Genomic DNA, 23,380 nt, shown 5'->3' on the forward strand with positions numbered 1-23,380 from the left:
AGCTTACGGGCTTGGGGAGTGTGGAGCCACCTCTTAATTGCCATTGCTCCCAGATCCACCCTGACCCGGAGTGGTAGTACCTGTTAGGGTCCCAACTATGGGTTAAATAGAAACAGATGTTAAAAAGGAAAAGAAACAACAAAAAAAGAAAGAAAAAGAAAACAAATATATTCTATTAAATTATCTATTTATTTATTTATTTTTTTGCCCTGTCGGTAGGGCATGAGAACAAACCGACTGTCCCCCTGCAGAGGGTAAAAATCCCCCAATGGGGAAACCAGTTAGCCGTGGGTTGCTACCCGTAAAGTCTTAGGACGTGATCCTGGTGATTGAGCGAACCTAAACCAGGATACATAGAAGTTTAGGCACCGCAACACATTACTTTGGCCCTTACTTCGATTAGACGGGCGGTCGGAGAGGCCCGATCCGACCAATCGGCCAGTCACGCCAAGCCCCACCATATATTGCCCATTCCAAAAACCCACTACTAATACAACACATCCCCCCTCTCCCACAAATAACCCTACTCCCTAATATATGATGGAAAGCGGTGGCTGAGGGTCAATCGATTAGGTGTGAATATCGATGACGAGGCTGTAAACCCCTCAGGATTGCTACAGATCCCATAGCAATATCAAGAGAGAACAGATAATCATTATGATACCACCAAAGTCGGTTATATCATCATTGTATCCCTGTAGAGGCTGGGCGAATGGGTTTCCCCCAGGCTCTTCCCAAATAGGACTCCGAGGTGGGTGGGGAACAAAGATGACGAAAAAAGAAAACAAAATATATGGCTTATTCCTCCCAAAAACCACCCAACCACCCAAAGAGAACCCACTCTGATGTCTCTGACATCAGTAGCTCTGACGAAGAGACGATAAAACCAAGGAACTCAACATTCGTAGTAATAGAATCAATGGAGGAAACTCCTTTGAGCAAACTATCACCTTTTAAAATTGAAAAAAATCTTAAAACTCTAAAACCGAAGTCTATTAAAAAACAAACGGCGGCCTACTAATAGAAACCCATAACGAAGAACAAACTAAAGAAATATTGAAACTAAAATTATTTGAAAACATCAAAGTCAAATGCTACAGACATCCAACCCTAAATACCTGCAAAGGAGTAGTGAAAAGCCACGAACTTGCACTTTGTCCCTTGGAGGAAATCCGGACAAACTTACAGAAACAGAATGTGTTAGATGTTCGCAGAGTTCAAATTAAAAAAAACGGTGAGAAAATCGATACCAATACATATATACTAACTTTCGATTCCCTCACCATACCCAAAGAAGTGAAAGTCGGATATATGAAAATAAATGTAGAAATTTATATTCCAAACCCCCTCCAATGCTTCAAGTGCCAGAAGTTTGGACACCATCAAGATCGGTGCACACGATTACCAGTGTGTGGAAGATGTGGAGAAAGTGGCCCACACATTGACTGCAGAAAAGATTTCAAGTGTGCCAACTGCCTGGGAAACCATGGCGCTGGCTCTAGATATTGCGAAATATGGAAAAGAGAAAAAGAAGTAACCAAACTAAAACATATAAAGAATATATCCTACCCAGAGGCCAGGAAAATCATCGAAACTAAAACATATGCAGATGCAACAAAAAAAACTAATCCAATCAACAATCAAAATGGTCATATACATGTAACGGATACAACTGACAAGAAAATTGATGTCCTAAGCAAACTAATAAAGGAAATGAAAGAACTATTAGAAGAAATGAGGAAAATGAATAGTGCAATGTCTGCAACCAATCCAAGGATAATATTAAGTAAAGACACTACTGAACCACAAAAAGAAACAAAACCACAAACCATTTCTACAAAAACAACCGAACAACCATCAAACACATCACAAGCCAGAAAAGAATCAAAAATCCCCCCAGACAAAAAAACAAAAAACAAACAAAAACAGGAAAAGAAAGATCCCGATCTATATCTCGAACAGGGACTCCGACAGAAAATAGATTTGAGGGATTGGAGACGATGGAAGTTGAACACAATTCCAAATGATGAACAAAATATTACAATGGAATATCAGAGGGATAAAAGCAAACCAAAATGAACTCACATTATTAATAACAAATATGAGCCCAGCACTTGTCTGTCTACAGGAGACCTTTCTGAAAGAAAATAATACCATCAACATAAAACACTACACATCTTACAACTACATAAATAAAGATACGGACAGAGCTTCTGGAGGCACATCAATACTTGTGAAGAATGAAGTCCCTCAAAGACAAATAAATATAAACACAAACTTGCAAGCAATTGCAGTTTCAGTGACTCTACATAGAACTATAACACTTTGCTCAATATACGTCCCTCCAAAAGATACAATCAACGAAACTGAGATAACTCAATTAATAAAACAACTCCCTAAACCCTTTTTTCTACTAGGAGATCTCAACAGTCACAATGTAATATGGGGAAGTAAAGAAACAAATAAAAAAGGAAAAGAAATAGAAAACATAATAAATAAAAATAATCTATGCCTCTTTAATAATCAAAACTACACCTATATGTACCCAGCAACAGGTACTTTCACCGCCATTGACCTTACCTTATGTGATCCTTCCATATATATGGACTATGACTGGAAAGTACACAATGACACCTGTGGGAGTGATCATTTCCCAATCATCCTGGAAAGTCTAAGTACTAGCACTGAACAAAAAACACCCAAATGGAACCTACATAAAGCGGATTGGGAAGACTTCCAGGAACAGTGCAAAAACCAATTAATTATCGAAAAGAATGATGAAGATGACCATTTGAACTACTTCATTAAAACACTCACAAACATAGCAAATAATACCATACCGAAAACAACCAAAACCAACAATCACAACAAACCTTGGTTCACAAAAGAATGCAGAAAAGCCATCAGAGCTCGACGAGCTGCCTTGAGAAAATTCGAAAAGTATCCAACAAGCGAAAATCTGGATTTCTTCAAAAACAACAGAGCAAAAGCCAGACGAATCATAAAGGAATCCAAAAGAACAACTTGGAGAAATTATATATCCAAAATTAATGTGAATACCAAGGCGAAAACAGTTTGGAACATGATGAGGAAAATAGAAGGAAAGTGTAGTAGTACACCAATATCCCACATCTCTAAAGGCAACAAAATATACACCGATCAAAAAGACATTTCCAATAACCTGGCAGATAATTTATCAAAAATTTCATCATGTGACAGACAAACAGAGAAATTCAAAAAGATTAGAGAAAAGGAAGAGAAAAAGAAAATTCTATTTAAATCACAAAATACTGAAAAATACAACCAACCTCTTACCTTGCCTGAATTAAAAGAATCGCTAACCAAATCCCATGACACAGCTACAGGGCCCGATGAAATTCCATATGAAATCCTCAAAAAACTTCCAGAAACCTCAATGAAATACCTACTTGAAATTTTCAATATTATATGGTCCAGTGGAAACGTACCAGAGACCTGGAAAGAGGCCACAATAATACCAATCCCCAAATCTGAAAACTCAAATATCCAATCCCAATCAAGTAACATCTCAGATCCATTGAATTTCAGAACAATAGCTCTAACAAGCTGCATTTGTAAGACCATGGAAAGGATTATAAACAAAAGACTAATCTGGTTCCTGGAAACAGAGAATCTTATTACAGAATTTCAAACAGGATTCAGGAAAAACCGAAGTTCAATAGACCACATAGTCAGACTTGAAACCTTCATCAGAGAAGCCTTTGTAAGGAAGGAACATTTAACAGCAGTGTTTTTTGACATGGAAAAAGCCTACGATACTGTGTGGAAGTACGGTGTTACAAGGGATCTGAAGGCGCTTGGACTAAAAGGCAGAATGCCAATTTTTATTGAAAATTTTTTAAAAAATAGACAGTTCAGAATAAAGGTTGGCACAGCTCTCTCGGACTTGAAAGAACAAGAGAATGGAGTACCTCAAGGGAGTATACTGTCAGTAACCCTGTTCAGTATCCGAATTAACAACATTGTAAAAAACCTTAACCCTGGGGTAGATTGCTCCCTATATGTGGATGACTTCCTAATATGCTGTAGATCTAGATATATATCTATAATAGAAAGGAAGCTTCAATTGTGCTTAAACAAAGTAATGAGATGGACGGAAGAGAATGGATTTAGATTCTCCAAAAGAAAAACGAAATGCATGCATTTCTGCAAACTAAAGAACATGCATAATGATCCTGTCCTAACCATGGAAGGAATGCCCATACCCATTACTGACCAGTACAAATTCTTAGGGATTTTATTTGACAAAAAGTTAACATTCATCCCACACATAAACTATCTGAAAAAAAAATGTAACAAAGCTGTAAATCTTTTGAGAGTGGTAGCACATACCGATTGGGGTGCAGACAGGGAAACACTCCTTAAACCTTACAGAGCACTAGTCCGCTCAAAGCTAGACTATGGTTGTTTCATATATGGATCAACCCGAACATCATATATAAAAAGCCTAGACCCTATTCACCATACTGGCCTAAGATTGGCCCTAGGAGCATACAGAACTTCCCCCGTGAATAGTCTATACACGGAAGCACACGAACCCCCACTAGATCTAAGGCGAGAAAAGTTAGCCCTTCAATATTTACTGAAACTGAAGTCTTGCCCAAACAACCCTGCATACCAATGTACCTTCTATCCTAAATATGAAGAACTCTTTAACATGAGAAGAAAAACTATCAAAACGTTCGGGCTCCGAATGAAGGAAAGCATTGAAGAATCGAAAATTCCAATCTCCAGCATTTACAACTTCATACTGCCTAAAACACCCCCATGGACCATGAAACAAGTTGAAATAAAACTCAACCTAAACAAAAAGTCCAAATCTACCACAAACCCTATTGAATACCACGACGAACTTCAACATTTAAAATTACAATATTCAGACTACACCTTTATCTACACAGACGGGTCTAAAAGCAACAATCACACTGGATGTGCAGCAACGTACCATAAAACCACAATGAAGAGAAATCTTCAAAATGAAGCATCTATATTCACTGCAGAGACTATAGCTATCGATCTAGCACTCAACATAATTTCAGAGGAAACCACCAAAAACTTCATCATTCTCACAGATTCTCTATCAGTCCTATTATCTATACAAAATCAAAAACAAGAAAATCCACTAACAAAAAAATTAATAGAAAAAATCAATATCCTTTCAACTACTAAAAACATTATTCTTGTCTGGATCCCCAGCCATGTGGGGATCAAAGGCAATGACAGAGCAGATACAACTGCAAAAAGATCTTCTCACCTTCCAACTGACAATTTTAAGATTCCACATACTGATCTTAGACCCCAGATAAAAGCATACATACAGGAAAAATGGCAACTGCGGTGGAGTCAGCAAGAGGGCAACAAATTATACTCAATCAAACCTGAACTTAAGGAACGATGTCCGGACATCAAGAGATCACGCCGAGAAGATGTGATACTGACTCGACTGCGCATAGGGCACACCAACTTTACTCATTCTTATATACTAAATGGAGAATCGGCGCCAGAGTGCATCCCATGCCAGGAGACACTCACAGTAAAACATATCCTAGTTGGGTGTGATGACCTTGCCCCAACTAGAAAATTATATTATACAGAAAGCAATATGGAAGACCTTTTTGAAAAGGTCAACTCAGCAAATATTCTAGCATACCTAAGGAAAGTAAATTTATGTAAGAAAATTTAAGGAAATTTAAAGTCACCCAAATATACACATCCATGTATAAATACAACATTTAATTTCTTTTTTCAATTTTATAAAAAAGGGAGGAAAGGCTGAAAAAGTCATTCCCCCCCTCCCAATAAAAAAAGTTAAAAAAAAAAAAAAAAAAAAAAAAAGGACTCCGGCATTAAATGACCACATAGGTTGATATGCCGTAAAACCAATCAATCAATCAATCAATTTGTTTGCACTTTTCTCAACCACACATTGAATATTTTTGAAATTTTGCACAAATATTAGTTAGTCATTGTGAAAGTAATTTTTTTTTTTTTTTTTTTTTTTTTGTTTTGAGGTCTGCAAACTGTTTGTTTTTGAGGGCATCATTTGAAGCAGAATTAATCAAGAGGAGGTTGACGTAACAAGTTTTAGAGAAGGGCAAACTCACTGTTGCTCAAAAGCAATCATAGTAATAATAGATTTTCTAAATGTTATTCATTAATCTAAAAGTGCTTAATATCCTAAATAGAGCAAGTGTGTTTGAATGTTGCATTGTCCAGGAACAAGAACATCAGTTTTTATTAGAGCAGTTTTATACTAAACATAGCAATACCCATGGACGTTAAAACGCTTTGGATAATCAGATTTCAAGGGCTTCTGCTAAAATAGTTATATTTTACAAACCAAAGCGCTTTAAGTTTTCAAAATACCGTTTTGTTCGGAAATGAATATACTTTCAAATGAATTAGTAAATAATAATATACATTATATTTTTAGAGTTTTAAGCAAATAAAGTGATAAAAATGTTAACGTCATAAAACAGCATTTTCGGTAAGATTTTGTAACGACAATGGAAGATATGAAATATGATTTTTTTTTTTTTTTTTTTTTTTGCCTTCACGTGTACGAGCGGTACCGATCCTTTATATTTTTTTTCCAATTTTCGTCTTATGTTTTCAGCAGATTATTATTGAATGGAAACTAATCTACCCGAAAAAAAAAAAAAATGCAAAATCAATATTTAAATATTTGTCAAAGAAGGAACAAAAACTTTTTTTTTGTATTTCTACAGTTTTTCGCCGAAAATGGAGATGCCTTTTTTTTTCGGGCACCTGTCGTTAAAATCAGAGGGAGAAATCAGTATTTTAAACTGAGCGAAGTAGGAAATAAATAACAAAAAAATTACTAAAGTATTATATTAAAATTGTATTTCCTTAAAGCGACTTCAATAAATGTCTTTACAATTATATTTTGATACATGTTTATACAAGAAATGTTTTGGTTTTCAAATGCGCTCACCCAGTTTAAATAATTATGAATGTCATTTTTCATTTTGTGTTTTTAATAATTATATATATATATATATATATACGTTTCATGAAAAACTTTCCTGTTTCTCCATTTTAAGCAATAAGTAGTACCTTTTTTTTTTTTTTTGTATTTAAATAGGTGAGACAAAAAATACTTTGTACATTATCAAAGGTCACGTTTTCTGAATAACATTTATTTTTGACTGTTTCACAATAGATGTCAGACACTCTTTAAAATAAACAAAAAAACGCTTAATCTTACGTCTAACCCTAGGTACAAGTAGCAAGCCTCCTCCTAAAATCTTAACCCTAATAATAACGCTAAGTCTGAGTGACAGAGCTCCTCATCAAATAAAATTCCTTGGTAAGCTACATAAGTGCCAAAGACTTTTCCTTAAAAAAAAAAAATGCACATGATTAATCTCCCATAAAAAATAAATCGGTCAACTGTCCTAACACGCTAGAATGGTTTAAAATGGTGAATTATTTTACATTAAATTTATGTGAAATCAACCGCCACTCTCAATTCTAAAACCATTTCCCTTAGCCGTATCATTAACCCAAAGTCAGTAGCAACCTCCCCACCGCCTCATAATTGCACAAAGACACTCTTAAAACCACACAATCGCCTTTTAGAAAACAAAAAAACAAAACTACCAGGATTTATCTATCATAGAAAAAAGAATGGGTTAACTGCCCTAAAATGCTGGAATGGTTTAAGATGGGAAATCATTTACATTAAATTTTAAAATAATTTTTGTTTATCTTTCATTAAAGTTTTTCAAAGTGTTCTCACATAATTGTTTACAAAGGTAGAATCAAACATTTTGGAGAGGTGGTCAGATGGGGAGAGATAACAGAAGGTATTAATCTACATTAATATCAAAGGAATATTGCAATATAATCATTTTTAAACAGTCCTAGATTTAGATTTCAGTTATTTGTGCATAAAATGCATTAAAATTCAGCTTTGAGTTCTTTAACTTTTCTTTTAATGGATACATGGCATTTTTAAGGAATTGCAGCATGCTTATGTGCATTTACTGTAGATTATTTGGAAACCATTAATTTCTGGAGATTTTCAGTAGCATATTCTGGTTCTTTGCACAGAAATACACTTACATAGCAAATTTCATTGCTTAATCTTGTGTTTTAACAAAGATATAGCATTTTTACTGAAAAAGTAGTGTAAAAAGTGTGACAAAACGCATATGGTCTTAGAGGGAAAAATATCCAAACGTGTGAGGCACAAAAATAGTCATAACTTCCTTAATTTTAATTGGATTTAAAAAATTTAAAAAGATTCTTTCTTAGCTCATCCAGCTCTTTCTATCTATGCCATTATTGAAATATTTTAAGCCATTCTAATTTTTTCATGTGTATTGCTACTAAACAAGGCAAAGAGGCGCTTGGTTAGGTTAGTTTCAAAAGATGTTACATTTTTTTGCCTTAAGTATAATTTATTCCCGATTTGTGGTTCAATACTTTTTTTGCTCTTACTAGTAAGTTTTTCAAATCAATATTTGCTTGAGTTTTAAAAACCAACATTCTAATTTTTTCTCCAACACTAGATGTTGAGAAAAATAATTCAAAATTAGATTTCTATATTTATTTATATTAATTTTATTCATTTTAGTGTTCCCTTTTTTATTGTAATATTTGATTAATAGTTAATAAAATAAATTTATGAAAGTTTTATTTAGGCAAGAGACACAAAATGCTTTATTAATCCAGAAATTGACCTTTTTGTTCAATTGTAGAATCTAAGGCATTGATATCTATTTAGCTTTGTCAAATTCTTGATTCAAGTGAGCATTGGTGTTAGAGTATACTTGAAGAAAAATTTTAATTAAAAAAAAAAAACCTAATTTAAATTCCATATTTTCTTGAATGCTAGTGATCAGACCTGCATTTTTTTTATCCTCTCTGGAGTTAAGTGCACCGATTACAATTATGCAATGCATCATAGTCGTTCTTATTTTACTGTCGTCTCCACATGAAAACTATTCTTATAACGATCATGGAATTCACCCTCTGTCGAAGCATGAATATTAAACATCTTTTGCTGACAAATCTGTTAACAGTTCTAGTCTTTGATGGGAACACGTTTTTAACTACATTGCCTTGCTGAGGTTTTGTTGATACCAACAAGCTTTAGTTTCAAATAACATTTTCTTCATTTAATGTTAAATAACTGTATTTCACTTTCAGCTGTTGGTCAGTCATTAAAATTTTAAGCCCCCCCGTTGGAATAGGCCAGTTGTGTTCTTAAAGTAATTGTTTTACAAAGAAAATAAATAGTAATTATAAATGCATGAAATGTTTTCTATTTCAGGTTTAAAATGGCTTGTATTGTTGTGAAAAAGAGGATCAACACTCGTCTTTTCATGGAAAACTTTGATCGTGGCCAGACAGTTAGGCGAGGGCCAAATACATTCAGAGACAATTCCAAATGGAAAAATCCTCTACCAGGAACAGTGGTTGACAAGGATATTGTCAGAAACGAATGGTAAGCCCGACTGTTTATCTTTTTTCACAAATGTAATTCGCAACATCAGTTGAAAACTTTTATGCTATTGAGCAACATCAGTTGAAAACTTTTATGCTATTGAGCAACAGCCGTAAAAAATAAATTTTAAAAAACTACACAGCCAATAATTTTTTTTTTTTTCCATATCTATTATAGAGTTTAATGTTTGTATCTCCCCTCATACTTTCTTCTAGATAATTCAATAACACTAACTGCATGTTTAGTGCTGGGATTGAGTTTTGTTTGAAAGAAAATTTATACTTTTGCTCTTCATTGATTCAACTGCATTTAGGGAGTGTGGCACTTTTTTTCTTTTTTAGTGTTATCTAATTGTACACAGCTTTGTGTGAACACAGCAAAACATAGTATGCAAATTAGATGGATATAAGAATAAGAAAGATATGTTAGTTTTATTATGCAAGACAAATCTCTTAATGGATGTTGGTTTCAGAATTTTCAAATGAAATTCAAAAATCAGTAATGTAGGCGTAAGTAATCTCTTTATTATAAAAGTGACTTTGTCTGCAGAATGGTTTCTACCAAACTACTGTCAATTTTTGTTCTACAGATTTGAAACTTGATATATGGGGTATTCGGATCTATGGAAAAGATTCCAACTGTTTTTATCCTGAAAAATAGCTAAGTTGTTCAAATTGAAAAATTGAAACTTGACAGGCATGGTTTAACATACATAATGTATGTTCTATGTATGCGCAAATATACATTTTTTGATATGCATGTGTTATTAGCTTAGATGAGAGCAAATTCTGTGGCTTGGATTCTAGCTGATGGCAGGTTTTAATTTTGAAATAATTTCTTTATATTGGGTACGATATAATAATTAGGCCTGTGACAATAGAATATTCTTTTCATTGTTTTGACCCTCAAGTATATATACGACAGTCGATCAACCGAGAACCACATCAGTCTATATAAACACATAAAATATTAATGGATATACACTAAAGAGTAAAAACAATGAAAAGAATATGCTGTTGTCACAGCCCTAATAATAATTTATAGAGAATTGGCTGAATAAATTGCAGAATATGAAATTGCATAAAGTAAAAAATATTTGGGCATATTTTACAGCCACACAATGTTGGGCAGCCAGCCTTTTACTTTGCATGTAATTTATATTATACAATTAACATTCTATCACATTTGGAAATAATTGCTTGTAATCCTATTTGTATCCTCAAAAACGTTTTTCAGTAAAAACGAATTTCTAAAAATTATATTCCTTTGTGCCCCCCCCCCCCAAACACACACACATACACACATTCCACCTTTCAGTCTAAATAAAAGAGCAAATTTTTAATCTTTTTCCTTGCTTTAATTTTTCCAGGTATGACTTTTTTGTGATATCTCAAAGCGTACGTCAAGGAACCGTCTCTCCAACACATTACAATGTGATTTATGATAAGTCCGCGCTAAAACCTGACCATCTTCAAAAATTGACTTATAAAATGTGCCACTTGTATTACAACTGGCCGGTAAGTATTTTGGATTTCAAAAAAAAAAAAAAAAAAAATTTATTTCTGAGTGATATTGATTTTAGATGAGCGAAAATAGTCCCTTTTAAATGTTTAAAATAGTAGCAATTATTTGCTAAGAATTAACAATTTTTTTAAAGGAATGTTTATGTGCATAAGTACAACTTGGAAATTGCGTCTTGACAAACTTTGCATATTCTGATTCTGTCTGGACACCTACCCCTTTGTTTGCTTAGGGATCATGTACAACAAAAATGGCTCAATTCTTTTCAGTCAAATGGTTTAGAAAACACTAAACCAGATCACTTGCCTGTTCCTATTTTTTTTCTCTTCATTCTCTCTCCTTGAACCAGCCACCAAAAATGGGAGGAGTAAAGATTTTACCCTTAACCCCCCCCCCCCAACTCGTTATTGCTAGGTTATTCCGCTAGTATTAATTATTTCTCTGTTTAATTTAATGGAAGGAAGTTAGTTTTTGTGGCACAAATTATTCTCAAACACCAAAATCATTTACATTTCCTTTTTTTTTTTTTTTTTTTTTTTTTTTTTTTTTTTTTTTTTTTTTTTTTTGCCCTGATATTTGAGCATTCCTTTAAAATAATGATCTCACTTTTTTCTTTTCTTCAGGGCACAATTCGGGTTCCAGCTCCTTGCCAATATGCCCACAAACTGGCCTTCCTTGTTGGTCAAAGTATTCACAGGGAACCTGCAATGGCTTTGCGAGACAAACTGTTCTACCTGTAAATTCACTTTAAAAATGGACCTTTTTTGGAAAAAAAAAGAAAAAAAATTATTTTTCTACACTCTGGGGGAAGGGGGGATCTCTTTATTAAAAAAAAATCTTTAAGTTGATATTAAATACTGAGCAGAAAATGACTGCTTTAGATCTGTTTAAAACTGTTAAACAAAAACATTTTGATTTTTTTTGTATATTTTCATGTCCATCCTTCATTTCTTCAATAAAGTTTTCATAGTTATTTTTTCCCAACAAAATTTTGTCTTTTGTTTAATCTTCAAATATGTTATTAACTGGACAGTTTACAAGAATTTAAAGTTTTTTCTTTTATCTTTTCTGCTGGCATTTGTGTTAAGTGAATCTTTGTGTCAAAATCTGCCTCGTCTGCAAATTCAGCCAGCTTTTTGAGACTGGACTCGCTTGACTAAAAAAAAAAAAAAAAATTTCAAATTTGGCACAATATTTTTTATTTATTTATTTTTTTTTATAACATTCAATTGTGTTTTGTCCTTTTCTTACCTTTAACAAAGATTTTGTGGTACGGTCAACTTCATTCTCTTTCACCAAACTGCATTCTTGGCAACCATTTTCCAGATTTTGACGCACTTTTCTAAAAATAGAAATTTAATTTTTTTAATATTGCAGGTCAATAAGAAGTGCTTTAAAGATGTTACTGAATTTGTGACTTACTTTGATTTTATCAATTGTTTCTGCAGTTCGTCAAACTTATTTGCAAACCACTCTTTTGCTGCCTTCAAATTTTCTGAAATCTGAAAGTTGACAATATAAATTCATTAAAAATTGTGAAAAAAAAAAAGACTGTCAGTAATAGTCCCTATCCCAACCCTATTTTTAGTTAAATGATTTATTTTTTACAAGGGAATTGTCACTTATCAAGACCCAGGGGCCATTCGAGGATAAAGGTTAAAGAGTGTATAGTGATCAAAAGGAAAATATAGTAATCGTTAGAAGTGTAAAATTGGTTTAAGGAGAACGGCTAATCAAGAACTTCTTCACATTGGACTTGAAGACAGCCATATTGTAGTCAGCTGGAAAGTAGGTAAACGGAAGAGTTCCACAAGCGTGCAGTTCTAAGAAAGAAGCTTTGTTCATGGAATCTACGTTTTGGTTAAGGCGCAGATAAAGAGTGGAGGAAATTATTGATAGTGTTTTCTGCCAAACGAATGTTGATTAAAAGCCGATTAAAAAGCTTCTACTTTTACAAGCCAGTGTAAGTGACTTGAACTTGTGAAATGCTCAACATGAAAAACAATCTCGAGTTTTAGCAAGATTTGTACAACACTTTTTATGACTTATTTCAATGATATCACACAAGTTAGAAACATTAAGCTTGATTAGTTTTTGATGGTAATTATTTTTGAATACTAGGTGCATGCTGTAAACAATCCCTTGTTGGGAGTGTAATCAGCGACAAACTAGCATTCTGTTAAAGAGGCAATCTCGTGTTTAACATGTCTGACTGTTTAACATGTCAGCTATAATTATTTGAAGTATTTAGTGTTATGGTGCAATGGGTATCTTTCTGTGTATTTGAGAACCATAAACAATTAAAACATAAAATTTTGGCATTGACTTCTATCATAATTACCACTAGATTCAGAAATCTTTAGCACCAACCCCATGCTTTTTGAAGGCTATGAGCTGGAGAAATGAAGATTTTAAAGCAGTGGCTAGCAGATGTTTAACTGTCTGGGGAGTGCAGAGAGATGGTCATTTGAGTAGCGACTATCAAGATGGTTCTGGTGCCTCGAACAAAAGGCAGTCGACTACTCGCTGCCAAGACTGAACTACCCTGCAAAAACCAAGAAAGTTTCCAACAAAATCCCGGAACACTCTGTACGTGTACTTATGAAACCTCATTATTTCCATCAAAAAACCTTAACTACTAAATTTAAAACTCTTAGCCTTCTTGCGTTTGTTTCCACAAATATTTTATCTGAAATATTTTTTTTAGTTTCTAAAAAAAAAAATCTTTATTCCAAATTCTACAGCAGATGTGCTAATGATTATACCGCATAGGATTAGTGAATCTCTTGACAAAGGCTTCCTTTCCAGGGCAATTGCTCTTGACATATCGAAAGCCTTTGATAAGGTATGGCATAAGGGCCTACTTCACAAGATTTCCAGCTACAGTATCACTGGAAATGTTTTCTCAATCATTAAATCATTTCTCTCCAATAGGTTCATAAGAGTAGTGGTTAATGGGCAGAAATCAGAAGCCCACAGTATTAATGCTGGAGTCCATCCTGGGCCCAACTCTCTCTTTTACATCAATGATCTCCCAAAACACATACTTAAATCATTCGTTGACATCTATACTGATGACATGACCATCTATGGCAACACATCAAAGGCCATAAATGACAAAGTTCTCTCTCTTCTGATCTTGAGCGCGTGTTACAGTGGGGGAAGAGGTAGCTGGTCACTTTTAATGCATCCAAAATCAAACTTCTATCTTTACATCATCAACGCTCTGATCCCAATCTGGCATCAATTGAAATGGATGGCTCTCGTCTTGGGGAGGCTCCATGTTTTGACAAGCTTTTGGGTTTGACCTTTACTCCTGATCTGAAATGGAACACGTACATCAGGTCTGTTGCCAAGGACGCTGGGAAAATGGTGGGATCCTTCTACCGCTCCAGAAGATATCTCACTACTGATGCAATTCTCTATCTGTATAAAAGCCAAGGATGGAGTACTGCTGCCACATATGGGCAGGAGCTGCTAAAAACAGCCTATTCTGCCTTGACAGAGTACAAAATAGACTTTGTGGTTTAGTGGGGGATGCCCTTTTCTCTTCCCTGCAACCTCTCTCCCACAGAAGAGACATTGCGAGCCTGTCTTTGTTTTATCGTTATTTCTATGGCAAATGCTCGTCTGAGTTCCAATCTCTTGTCCCCCCCTCGCCAATCTTTCACGAGAAACACCCATCTAGCTGAAACTACTGTCAATAATTTTCCCCACTCTTTATCTGTGCCTAAATCCAAACGTAGATTCCATGAACAAAGCTTCTTAGAACTGCACGCCAGTGGAACTCTCTGCCGCTTGCCTGTTTCCCACCTGACTACAACTTGGATGTCTTCAAATCCAACATAAACAAATTCCTGACAAACCGCCCTCTTAAGACACTCTATCAAAACCCCCAATACTAATGATTACTACTATACTATACTATCTCATTGATTACTGTACATGCAATAACCCTTATCCCTGAGTGGCCTACGGGCCTTGACAAGTGGTAACCCTCATGTAAAAATATATATATATATATGAAAGAGAGCTTAAATCAACTCCAATAAGCCAGTTCTTAGTTGCTTTCTAACTTACCTGTTCTGATTCTTGTCGTACAAGTTTTCTATACTCTTCTTCAGAGGAAACTTTTTGACTTTCATCTCTCTTGCATTTCACATAAAAGCAAAAAATAAAATATTAAAATATATTAATGTAGCGATACACAGGAAAAAATTAAAATTGCTTAAAATATCTCAACTCAGACTGAGGGTTGGTGGTCAGGTAAAGAGATTTTCTCAGGGTGGAACTTGCACTCAGATTTAAGGTTAATGGTATGATGGGTTCAAGAGAGGCATTTTTTAGGATGTGAGCTTGTCACTCAGACCTACAATTGATGGTAACGTTTATATATATATATATGATCTGCCAATTATCAACGCGATGGTTGTAGATTAAATCTGTTTAAGGAAAGGTGCTTGTCTAGCCGCACTGATTTGCTGTGATACTTAAGGGTATTCATACAGTCGCCTAAAAGTTTTTTTTTTTTTTTTTAAGCATGCATAGTCCCCCGTGAGTACACAGTGAATAAGGCATAAAAAAAAAAATGACTAAGTTCAACACTTGCCCCCCCCCCTTCCCATTTAGCCCCAAAGTCCCCAGGGCACATCAAATCCTGGTGAAAATGAATAGATCTTAACATATGCAAATTTGAGTTTTGCACCATGCAAAAAAAAGAAACTCAAAATAGACTAACAAAATTATATAGAAATCAGTTAGTTACAACCTTTCGGAAAGTTTTATGAAAATCCAAGGCATCAATTTTTTTTTTTTTTTTTTTTTTTTTTTAAATAAGCACAAAAGTGTCAATTTTAGCCATTTTAACCCGAAAGGCACCCTTAGGGGAGCAACTGAAGTTTTCCTGAAAAATCCGTTCTACTACTTTGTTTTATTCATATCATGTTTAATGTTTGTGCAAAAATTCCTAGGCGTAGTTATTGAGAAAAAGACAAATGAACAAGGGTGAGTTTTATAGGTCCACCCTCCATTTATTGGGGGACAAATAAAAAAAGCTAAATAAGATTCTAAAGTCATTTATCTATAAAAGTGAAATTGTCTGTCCGTGTGTATATATTTCCCTACCAAACTACTGTCAATTTTCAGTCTACACACTTGAGATTTGGGAAAATCTTTTTAATCGGTTTTCAGTAAGAAATTTGGCTGTCAAGGGGTCAAAGTTCAACGATTTGACCTTTGAAAACTACCAAACTCCTCTGCCAATTTTGGGTCTAAACACTTGAAATTTTAGATGTAGGTTACTTGGCCCAAAACAAATGTTAAAGGGTCAAAATTGAGGTCAAAGTTTTAAAAAATTCGACCTCTACAGTCTCTACTAAAATTACTCAGCCAATTTTTGGTCTAAACATTTGAAATTTTACTAAGTGTATTCAGACATGGGGCAAGCTTTTAATTGGATTTTGGCCAAAAATTTGGCTGCCAAGGGATTAAAGTACAAAAGATTTGCTTCTAAATACCATGGGGCAAATAAAAAAAAGTCTGTTGCATAATGTTAACATTTATATTATTACTTTTGTAAAAACTCTTCAAATATATCATGTTTATTATGTGAAAGGATATTCATTTCTGAACAAAATAGTATGGTGCTTTGGTTTCTGAAATCTTGTTACATATATATGTAACCCCTGAAGGGTGACTCGGGTGCATAGGCTTGGGTGATAGATGCCAATCGCTCTGGCGTTACCTGTGTTCTCGTCAAGTTTGTCCCGTTGCCGTGGTCCGCTCACTGTGCTCACCTTTGATCCGGCTCCCAAACTATCAACTGTCCGTCTGAAAATAGACTACACTCAACAACGGCGTTTTCAAACAAAATAAAAAAGTCAAAGCTTAACTGGCTTTTCTTAACATAGAATAATTGCTTTCAACTTTACATTCGCATATACACAATTGGCCTATTTATGCAAACGGGCTGGCGTCAGTATACAGAAAAGAACCAGTCCACAGAGACGCGTGTATCAGAAGTGGGTGCCGCCAAGACGTGGCCAAAATTGTCTTCCAATCTTTTTTCACATTTTTAACAATATCGGTTGGTTACAACCCCCACCTCTCCCAATATGTTCACAAGTGGTGGCCAACCAAGGAGCGGCCGCTACCTTTGTTTCGGTGTCCAATTAATGTCCCGCTGAACTCTGAATGCCTGATCGCAAAAGAAAAGAAAATAATAAAAAACGACCTTTACAATTATTGAAGTGAAAAAAGGGTTTTCCAGTTTCAATGAGCCTCGTCGCCCCCACCACTCTCCCTTCCACGATTCCAGACCAAATTACCATGTCAGTAAGGCAATAACTGTCCACACGGCAATAAGATCGGGTTGTCACGGTCAATTACCACTCAACAGGTCCCCTTGGCATGTTCCCGCGGTGGTCTCTGATCAACAAATAATTTTATTTCGGTCCAGCCACAATCACCAGGCCCCGTCGGCTGTCACATTCCTTAGACCGGATTTTATGACCCTGGCGGTACTTCAACAACCAATATTTCTGACTTCGTATCAAAGTGGCTCTCATAGACAATTTCCATTTACGCTCAGCTACTTGGCAGCTATTAACCCTTGGTTGTCTGTCAATTAACATAAGTGTCCTGGCTGTTCTGCTTAGGAATTATTTTTATGACTTTCATTCTGGCGTATATACTTCTTGGCTATTCATTCTTGGGGGGGGGGGATCATTTTGATTATCTATCAAGAACCAGATTTATTCTTTAAAACATCATTAGAATTCCACCGTGCGAATTCCCATGAATTTGTGTCAATGAGGCCACCCAGCATCGCCCGGCTCAGGTCACATATAAATGAGTTTGTGATTATCAGTTTTTGGCCATATCAACAAAGTTATTTTCGTTTTCAATGAATACAATGACACTTTTTACAATTTAAATATGGCTTTGGTTATTTTCCAGTCATCAAAATACAAGTGACAATCACATCAGAACGCGGTAGGTTTAGGTGGAGGAGGGTGAGCTGCAGAAATATCTTGCCTGGCAAAATCTGTTTCTTTTTTCTCTCTCTCTCTCTCTCTCTCTCTCTCTCTCTCTCTCTCTCTCGTCCTTTTATATCGTCAAATGACCTTTTTTGCCCAGGTTTTGTTCTGACCAACTTCTAATATGGGTCAGAGCTCTCTTGATGATTGATGTCATTATGACACATTTCTGTGGCTGAGCCAGACATTATGATCACCTGATCATAATATTGGTCAGCTTTTTCCTGGGAATTATCACATCATTGTGATCTGGCGGTCTCTAACAATATGATTTTTACTAGGAATATTTAATCATGTTAACACACCAGTTCCTGTCAGATCACCAAAGTTAAGCCTAGTTATTATTAAAATGAATGACCATTTGAGAATTCCAGGTTCTGTATTTGCTCTCTGCTTATCTCGGTATTGTTTCCAGTTGGTCTTGGGCCTCTCCTTGCCACTGGACCTAAAATTCAGAAGTGTGGTTAGAGATTGCGCAACCCTCGCCTCACAATTGAATGCCCAGATACCTTTACAGTGGTGTCCATTGCCTCTTGAGACGAACAGGGGCATCGATTAGAATTGAAATATCCAAAGCGTTTTTATGGTTGGTGGCCATTACTATATTAATATAAAAATTCTAAAACTGTATCTTTTGATACACACTGGCGTTATGTTTTTTTTTGTTCTTGTAGGCTGTGTAGAACTCTACTGTACACCTACTTTAACATTAAAGCTATCACTAAGCGTACTGTAAATAATGTTAGAACATTTGCAGTTCAGTTATTACATAAACTGATAATAGAAAATGTCAAAAAGTTGATGTTTTGAAAAAAAATGCCTAGCTTTGTTGTATTTTGTAAAAATGTTGCTATGAAGGAAAGCACTTTCTGGTATAAGGATATACTAAAGAAGTAAAATTAGCTCTAAAGATAAGATTAAGCCATGTTTGGTCACTTTGAACATTGATAATCTGCCAATAAATATTTCACTGGGGTAAACTGAATGTTTTTTTTTTCCTCTAAAAGTTTGTCATAGGGAAAATTGTCATGCCTAATTTCATGTTTTTGTGTTGGGTTTCATTTATAGATTGTAAGAGACTAGATACGTGTAATAAATAGCTATATCTCCGTCAGTGAGATTTGAAGCCTTACGTGTGAGCCACAGTCCATGATGAATTGTTTAGATTTTTTTTCAAGTATGAATCTTGAGTTGTTACATTAAAGTTATTTCTGAAGTGTTCAATCTAATTTATCCCCAGATATTTGTATTGATCTCTTATTTCTATTCTATTTTCATTCAGTCTTTAAACTGGTATCCATTATGCACTTCGTTTGTGGAAATTTGAAACCATTTCTTCACTCCATTTGCTGATTTTATTTCTAAAGTTTTGATCTGAGATGAGTATTTTCATTGGCAACATACTTAAAAATCATTGGACATCATTGACCAATCTATCACAGAATTGAGTTTCAGTTTCAGTTTTTTTTTTTTTTTTTTTTTTTTTTTTTGACAGGATTAACACTCCAGGCACACAGTTCAAAATTAAATGTGTATTTCAGTAATTTCTTTAAGAATCCAAACAAAATAACCATCTATAATATAAATCTCACCTGTCTATTTAATTTTTTTATCACTTTGCTTTTCCTGTGGATGGGGCATTCCCATTAGTTTAGTTATTCCAACCGAAAGATCTTAGGATTCTAACCGTCCCTTTAAGTGTTATTCTTTGTATTTCTTTTGCACTTGGTTCACTGGGTATATTCGCCAGATAGTTTTTTAAATTCTTTTTCATTAGCCCGATTGCTCCTATGATGACTGGGATGGTGGATATATTCTTAAGATTGCAGTTTCTTTTCATGTCGTACATAAGTCCTAGGTATTTTGTTATTTTATCCCTCTCTGCTCTATTAAGGCCAGCATCATGAGGAATGCTTACTTCAACTAGAGTTGCCATATTCTCCTTGTTCCATATCACTATGTCAAGCTTTAATAGCCCCATTTTCTAGGTATGTAGCTGTAGGAATTTCGTAGTCATAGTGGATAGTGTATGACTTATTTCCAACTATGTTTGTATGTCTGCCTAAAACTTTCGACAGAGGCAAGGGATTTTCATGAGATTATCGTTTTGAAGATCAATCCTTTGGATGACAAATCCCAAAAAATTGACTGAAAACATTAATTCCTTCATCCTCAACTGGGCACTTTTCTACCAGGAGGGGTCGCTTTTTTCGGCAATATTTTTGAAAGTTATCCCCTCTTTTCGATTGACTAGCCTTAATTTTAAACATACGTCACTTCCGGTTTGGCAATGGGTGCAACAGCAAAGACATCGCTTTTTTTTTTTTTTTTTTTTTTTTTTTTACACACATTCTTTTCTTCCTTTGCGGTATGGGTCGAGCCTGCCTGCCTACTACCACTTTTTTGTTGCTTAACACACATCTCCAAATACCCAGGCAACGCCAAGGAATCCAAGCCAGTCCTTCATAAGAATCAGTACTAGCTGTGACATTAACAGGTCACATGATTTTAAGGTAGTAAGGCCTACTATTTAGGAGGCTGTGGCTAAATTTATGCCACTTGTCCAATCAAGTAAGCTTCAATTTTTACAAAAGGTCAAATTAATTGTGACACCATTCTTTTTTCTTTGTATCCTGTATTTCTATAATGTTACTATTTTAACATACTAATAGAAAATTGTACCAATGTGAAATATGCAAATTGTGCACTTTTTTTTTATTTTTTTCCTTGCTTGTATTTAGATATAACTTAATAACCAAAACATTCATATGCTAATCTGTTTCGCAGTTAAATTAGCTTTGGCCCTCCTGCATGTTTCCAGAAATTGTACTTTCGTTTTGTCTTTCAGAAATTCTTAAACTTAACTGGTCATGTTACATTTGAAATTAAGTCTTTCAGTGAGTTATAAAAATAATTTATTTTAAAAATTAGAATATAAATTTTTTTTCCCTCAGTTTCTAGGATTTAAGACTTAAAATGTTGTAAATAAACTTGTTACAAAAAACAGGAATTATGTTTTTAAAGAAATATATTTTATTTGTACATAATTGAATCATGTTCAATAAAAATAATTTCAATGAAACATAATCTAAGAATCAAGCCAATTATTGCTCTCTGCTTAAGTCTTTCAGTGAGTTATAAAAATAATTAAATTATTAACTCATCTTTAAACTAGCCCGAGTGTTTGGAGGTGTGTTGAGCAAAAAAAAAAAAAAAAAGTGGTAGTAGGCAGGCAGGCTTGAACCCAAACAGCGAAGGAGGAAAAGAATGAAAAAAAAATAAAGAAGTGGGATCGAACTCCAAAACATAGGGTAATTAGTCTTCCTCGCTAACCATTAGGTCAAAAAGGAAAGTGCATTCAATGGAGTTGGTAATTAAGTGAAGACTAAAAGCAGTCGCCACACGTGCATAAAAATGAACGTTGATTTAAAACCTGGCCTGGGGCCAGTTAAGCTTCCCACTTTCTGTCTTGGTATTTATTTGCAAATTAAACATAAGGTCGTTTTTAATGTGGGGGAATACCAGCTCCCCCCAAAAGAGGGCACTCTGGCATTATCTAAATAAATAGTAATTGTCTCAGTATGAAGGGTTTCCCCTACATTGACCAAGGACCAATTACAGATAGATACTACCCGGCTTGAAGGCCAGTTGTTGTTTGCATTCAATTAGTTTCGCTTTATTTATACAAAAAAGACAAACAAAACACTCAAAACGAGAGAATTTTTTAAAATTCGATAAAAAAAAAGATAGAAACGATGTCTGTTTGCAAATCTTAGATATTACGATCTAAGAAGTATGCGGAAACTTCTGGAATCTAATTGACGCGAGAACCCCAACGCAAAAAGCCTTTTGTAGACATACACAAACATGTGTGCCCATTTTGTCTTTTATATATTAAATAACAACCAAGATGAGAATAGTAGTCCAACTAATAAAAATTATCAATCTTCATCTAAAAAAAAAAAAAAAATTCTGAAACAAATCTTTCTCAACACAAAATGCTTGTTATTTGTGCAAAGAATAATTTCCAGCACATGGGTAGCTGAAATGAAAAAGAAATCTCAAATAATACAGCTTTATACCTGTTTTGTTCTGTCAAACGAGTGGTCGTCTTTTGTCTCATCTTTCTCTTGCAGTGAAACATTTTCATTTGATTTGCAAAAACACCCACTTGTTTGCAAGATGGTCAAAGAACTTAATTCTAGTTGCAGAGTAGAAACTTGATTTTGAAATTTTTCAATAGTAAGCAACTGAAAGAGAGAGAAAAGCAGACGTTGAAATCGAGGCTGCCGCAAAATGAGCAAATTTCTTGTATCTCTGAAGATCAACCGTGACGCTAGTTTCTTTTAACAATATTTTGCCATTCCACATTGTCACAAAACTCCTACACAATCTATTGTCTACAGTTGCAATTGAAGAGTTCTCTCAACAGTGACACTTTAGCTGTAGTAATTTCCTACCAAACTGATTATATGTAACTAATGTTAGTAAGTGCTCAACTCTTGGGGTGACTTTCTGATTGGTTGAAGTCCTGTGTCTGCAACCAATTGAGACTCCATATTTTACTAGAATTGACCAATCGATATGAAGCATTTCAACCAGTAAACATCAAATATTTTACACAGATTGTTTCTTTGTAGTTGTTGCTACAACTGCTGACAAAGATGTTTTGTGTTTGGCTTTTTTGATTATTCCTGCCGGGTTTGTTGAGTTCGTGCAGATAGTTTCAATTATTTGTATTTTTTGACTATTGTTCACAATCTTCTTTTTTTTTTTCTTTCTTTTATTTTTAATACGTTTTGGCTAATTTGTTCTTCGGTCAGCTTCAAGTATTGATTCACATCTACTATATATATATATATATATATAATATATATATATATATATATATATATATATATATATATGAATAAAAAAGAATACGAAAAGTATAAAAGCTTATAACTTTTCTTTATTCGTTTTTAATTGGTGACGTGCAGGAATACAAAATAATATTATGAAAAAAAATTAAAAAACTTTTTTTATAAGTACATAATTTTCGACCGATCCTTCAGTCTTCAACGGTGTAGTGAAAGTATGAGGATGCACGGGGAAAAGGGGAATGGAAAAGGAAGGAAGGTAGAGGAGGAGGAGAAGAAGGAGGAGGAGAAGGAGGTATAGCCAATGAGAAGGTGCCATGTCAGTCTTAAATATATAGACATACAAGTACGCACATACACACATGCACACAGTACATATACACATACAAACGAAAAATTAAAAATTAAACAGTAAATAAAAATGAGAAATGCGTCTTTAACTGTCTAAT

The 23,380-nt window shown here is 34.5% G+C and overlaps 2 protein-coding genes across 3 annotated transcripts in view; one reads left to right on the forward strand and one right to left on the reverse strand.

The window, feature by feature from the left end:
* The window catches only part of LOC145300888 (piwi-like protein 1), a 105,001-nt gene extending 92,977 nt beyond the window's left edge, over positions 1 to 12,024 (forward strand). For both annotated transcript variants that reach the window (XM_080144527.1, XM_080144526.1), the window contains exons 17-19: positions 9,341 to 9,514; positions 10,884 to 11,031; positions 11,659 to 12,024. In XM_080144527.1, coding sequence (XP_080000653.1) covers positions 9,341 to 9,514; positions 10,884 to 11,031; positions 11,659 to 11,775 — 439 coding nt within the window. In that variant the 3' untranslated portion in view covers positions 11,776 to 12,024. The remainder of the gene's footprint in view (positions 1 to 9,340; positions 9,515 to 10,883; positions 11,032 to 11,658) is intronic.
* LOC145300872 (uncharacterized) overlaps positions 11,825 to 23,380 on the reverse strand; it is a 92,489-nt gene continuing 80,933 nt past the window's right edge. The window contains exons 17-21 of the mRNA XM_080144524.1: positions 22,155 to 22,322; positions 15,116 to 15,184; positions 12,458 to 12,537; positions 12,287 to 12,377; positions 11,825 to 12,191 (exon numbers count right to left, since the gene is read on the reverse strand). Coding sequence (XP_080000650.1) covers positions 12,057 to 12,191; positions 12,287 to 12,377; positions 12,458 to 12,537; positions 15,116 to 15,184; positions 22,155 to 22,322 — 543 coding nt within the window. The 3' untranslated portion in view covers positions 11,825 to 12,056. The remainder of the gene's footprint in view (positions 12,192 to 12,286; positions 12,378 to 12,457; positions 12,538 to 15,115; positions 15,185 to 22,154; positions 22,323 to 23,380) is intronic.

Source organism: Euprymna scolopes, chromosome 2 (assembly GCF_053919585.1).
Source record: "Euprymna scolopes isolate OS-2025 chromosome 2, ASM5391958v1, whole genome shotgun sequence".
NCBI classification, from domain to species: Eukaryota; Metazoa; Mollusca; class Cephalopoda; order Sepiida; family Sepiolidae; genus Euprymna; species Euprymna scolopes.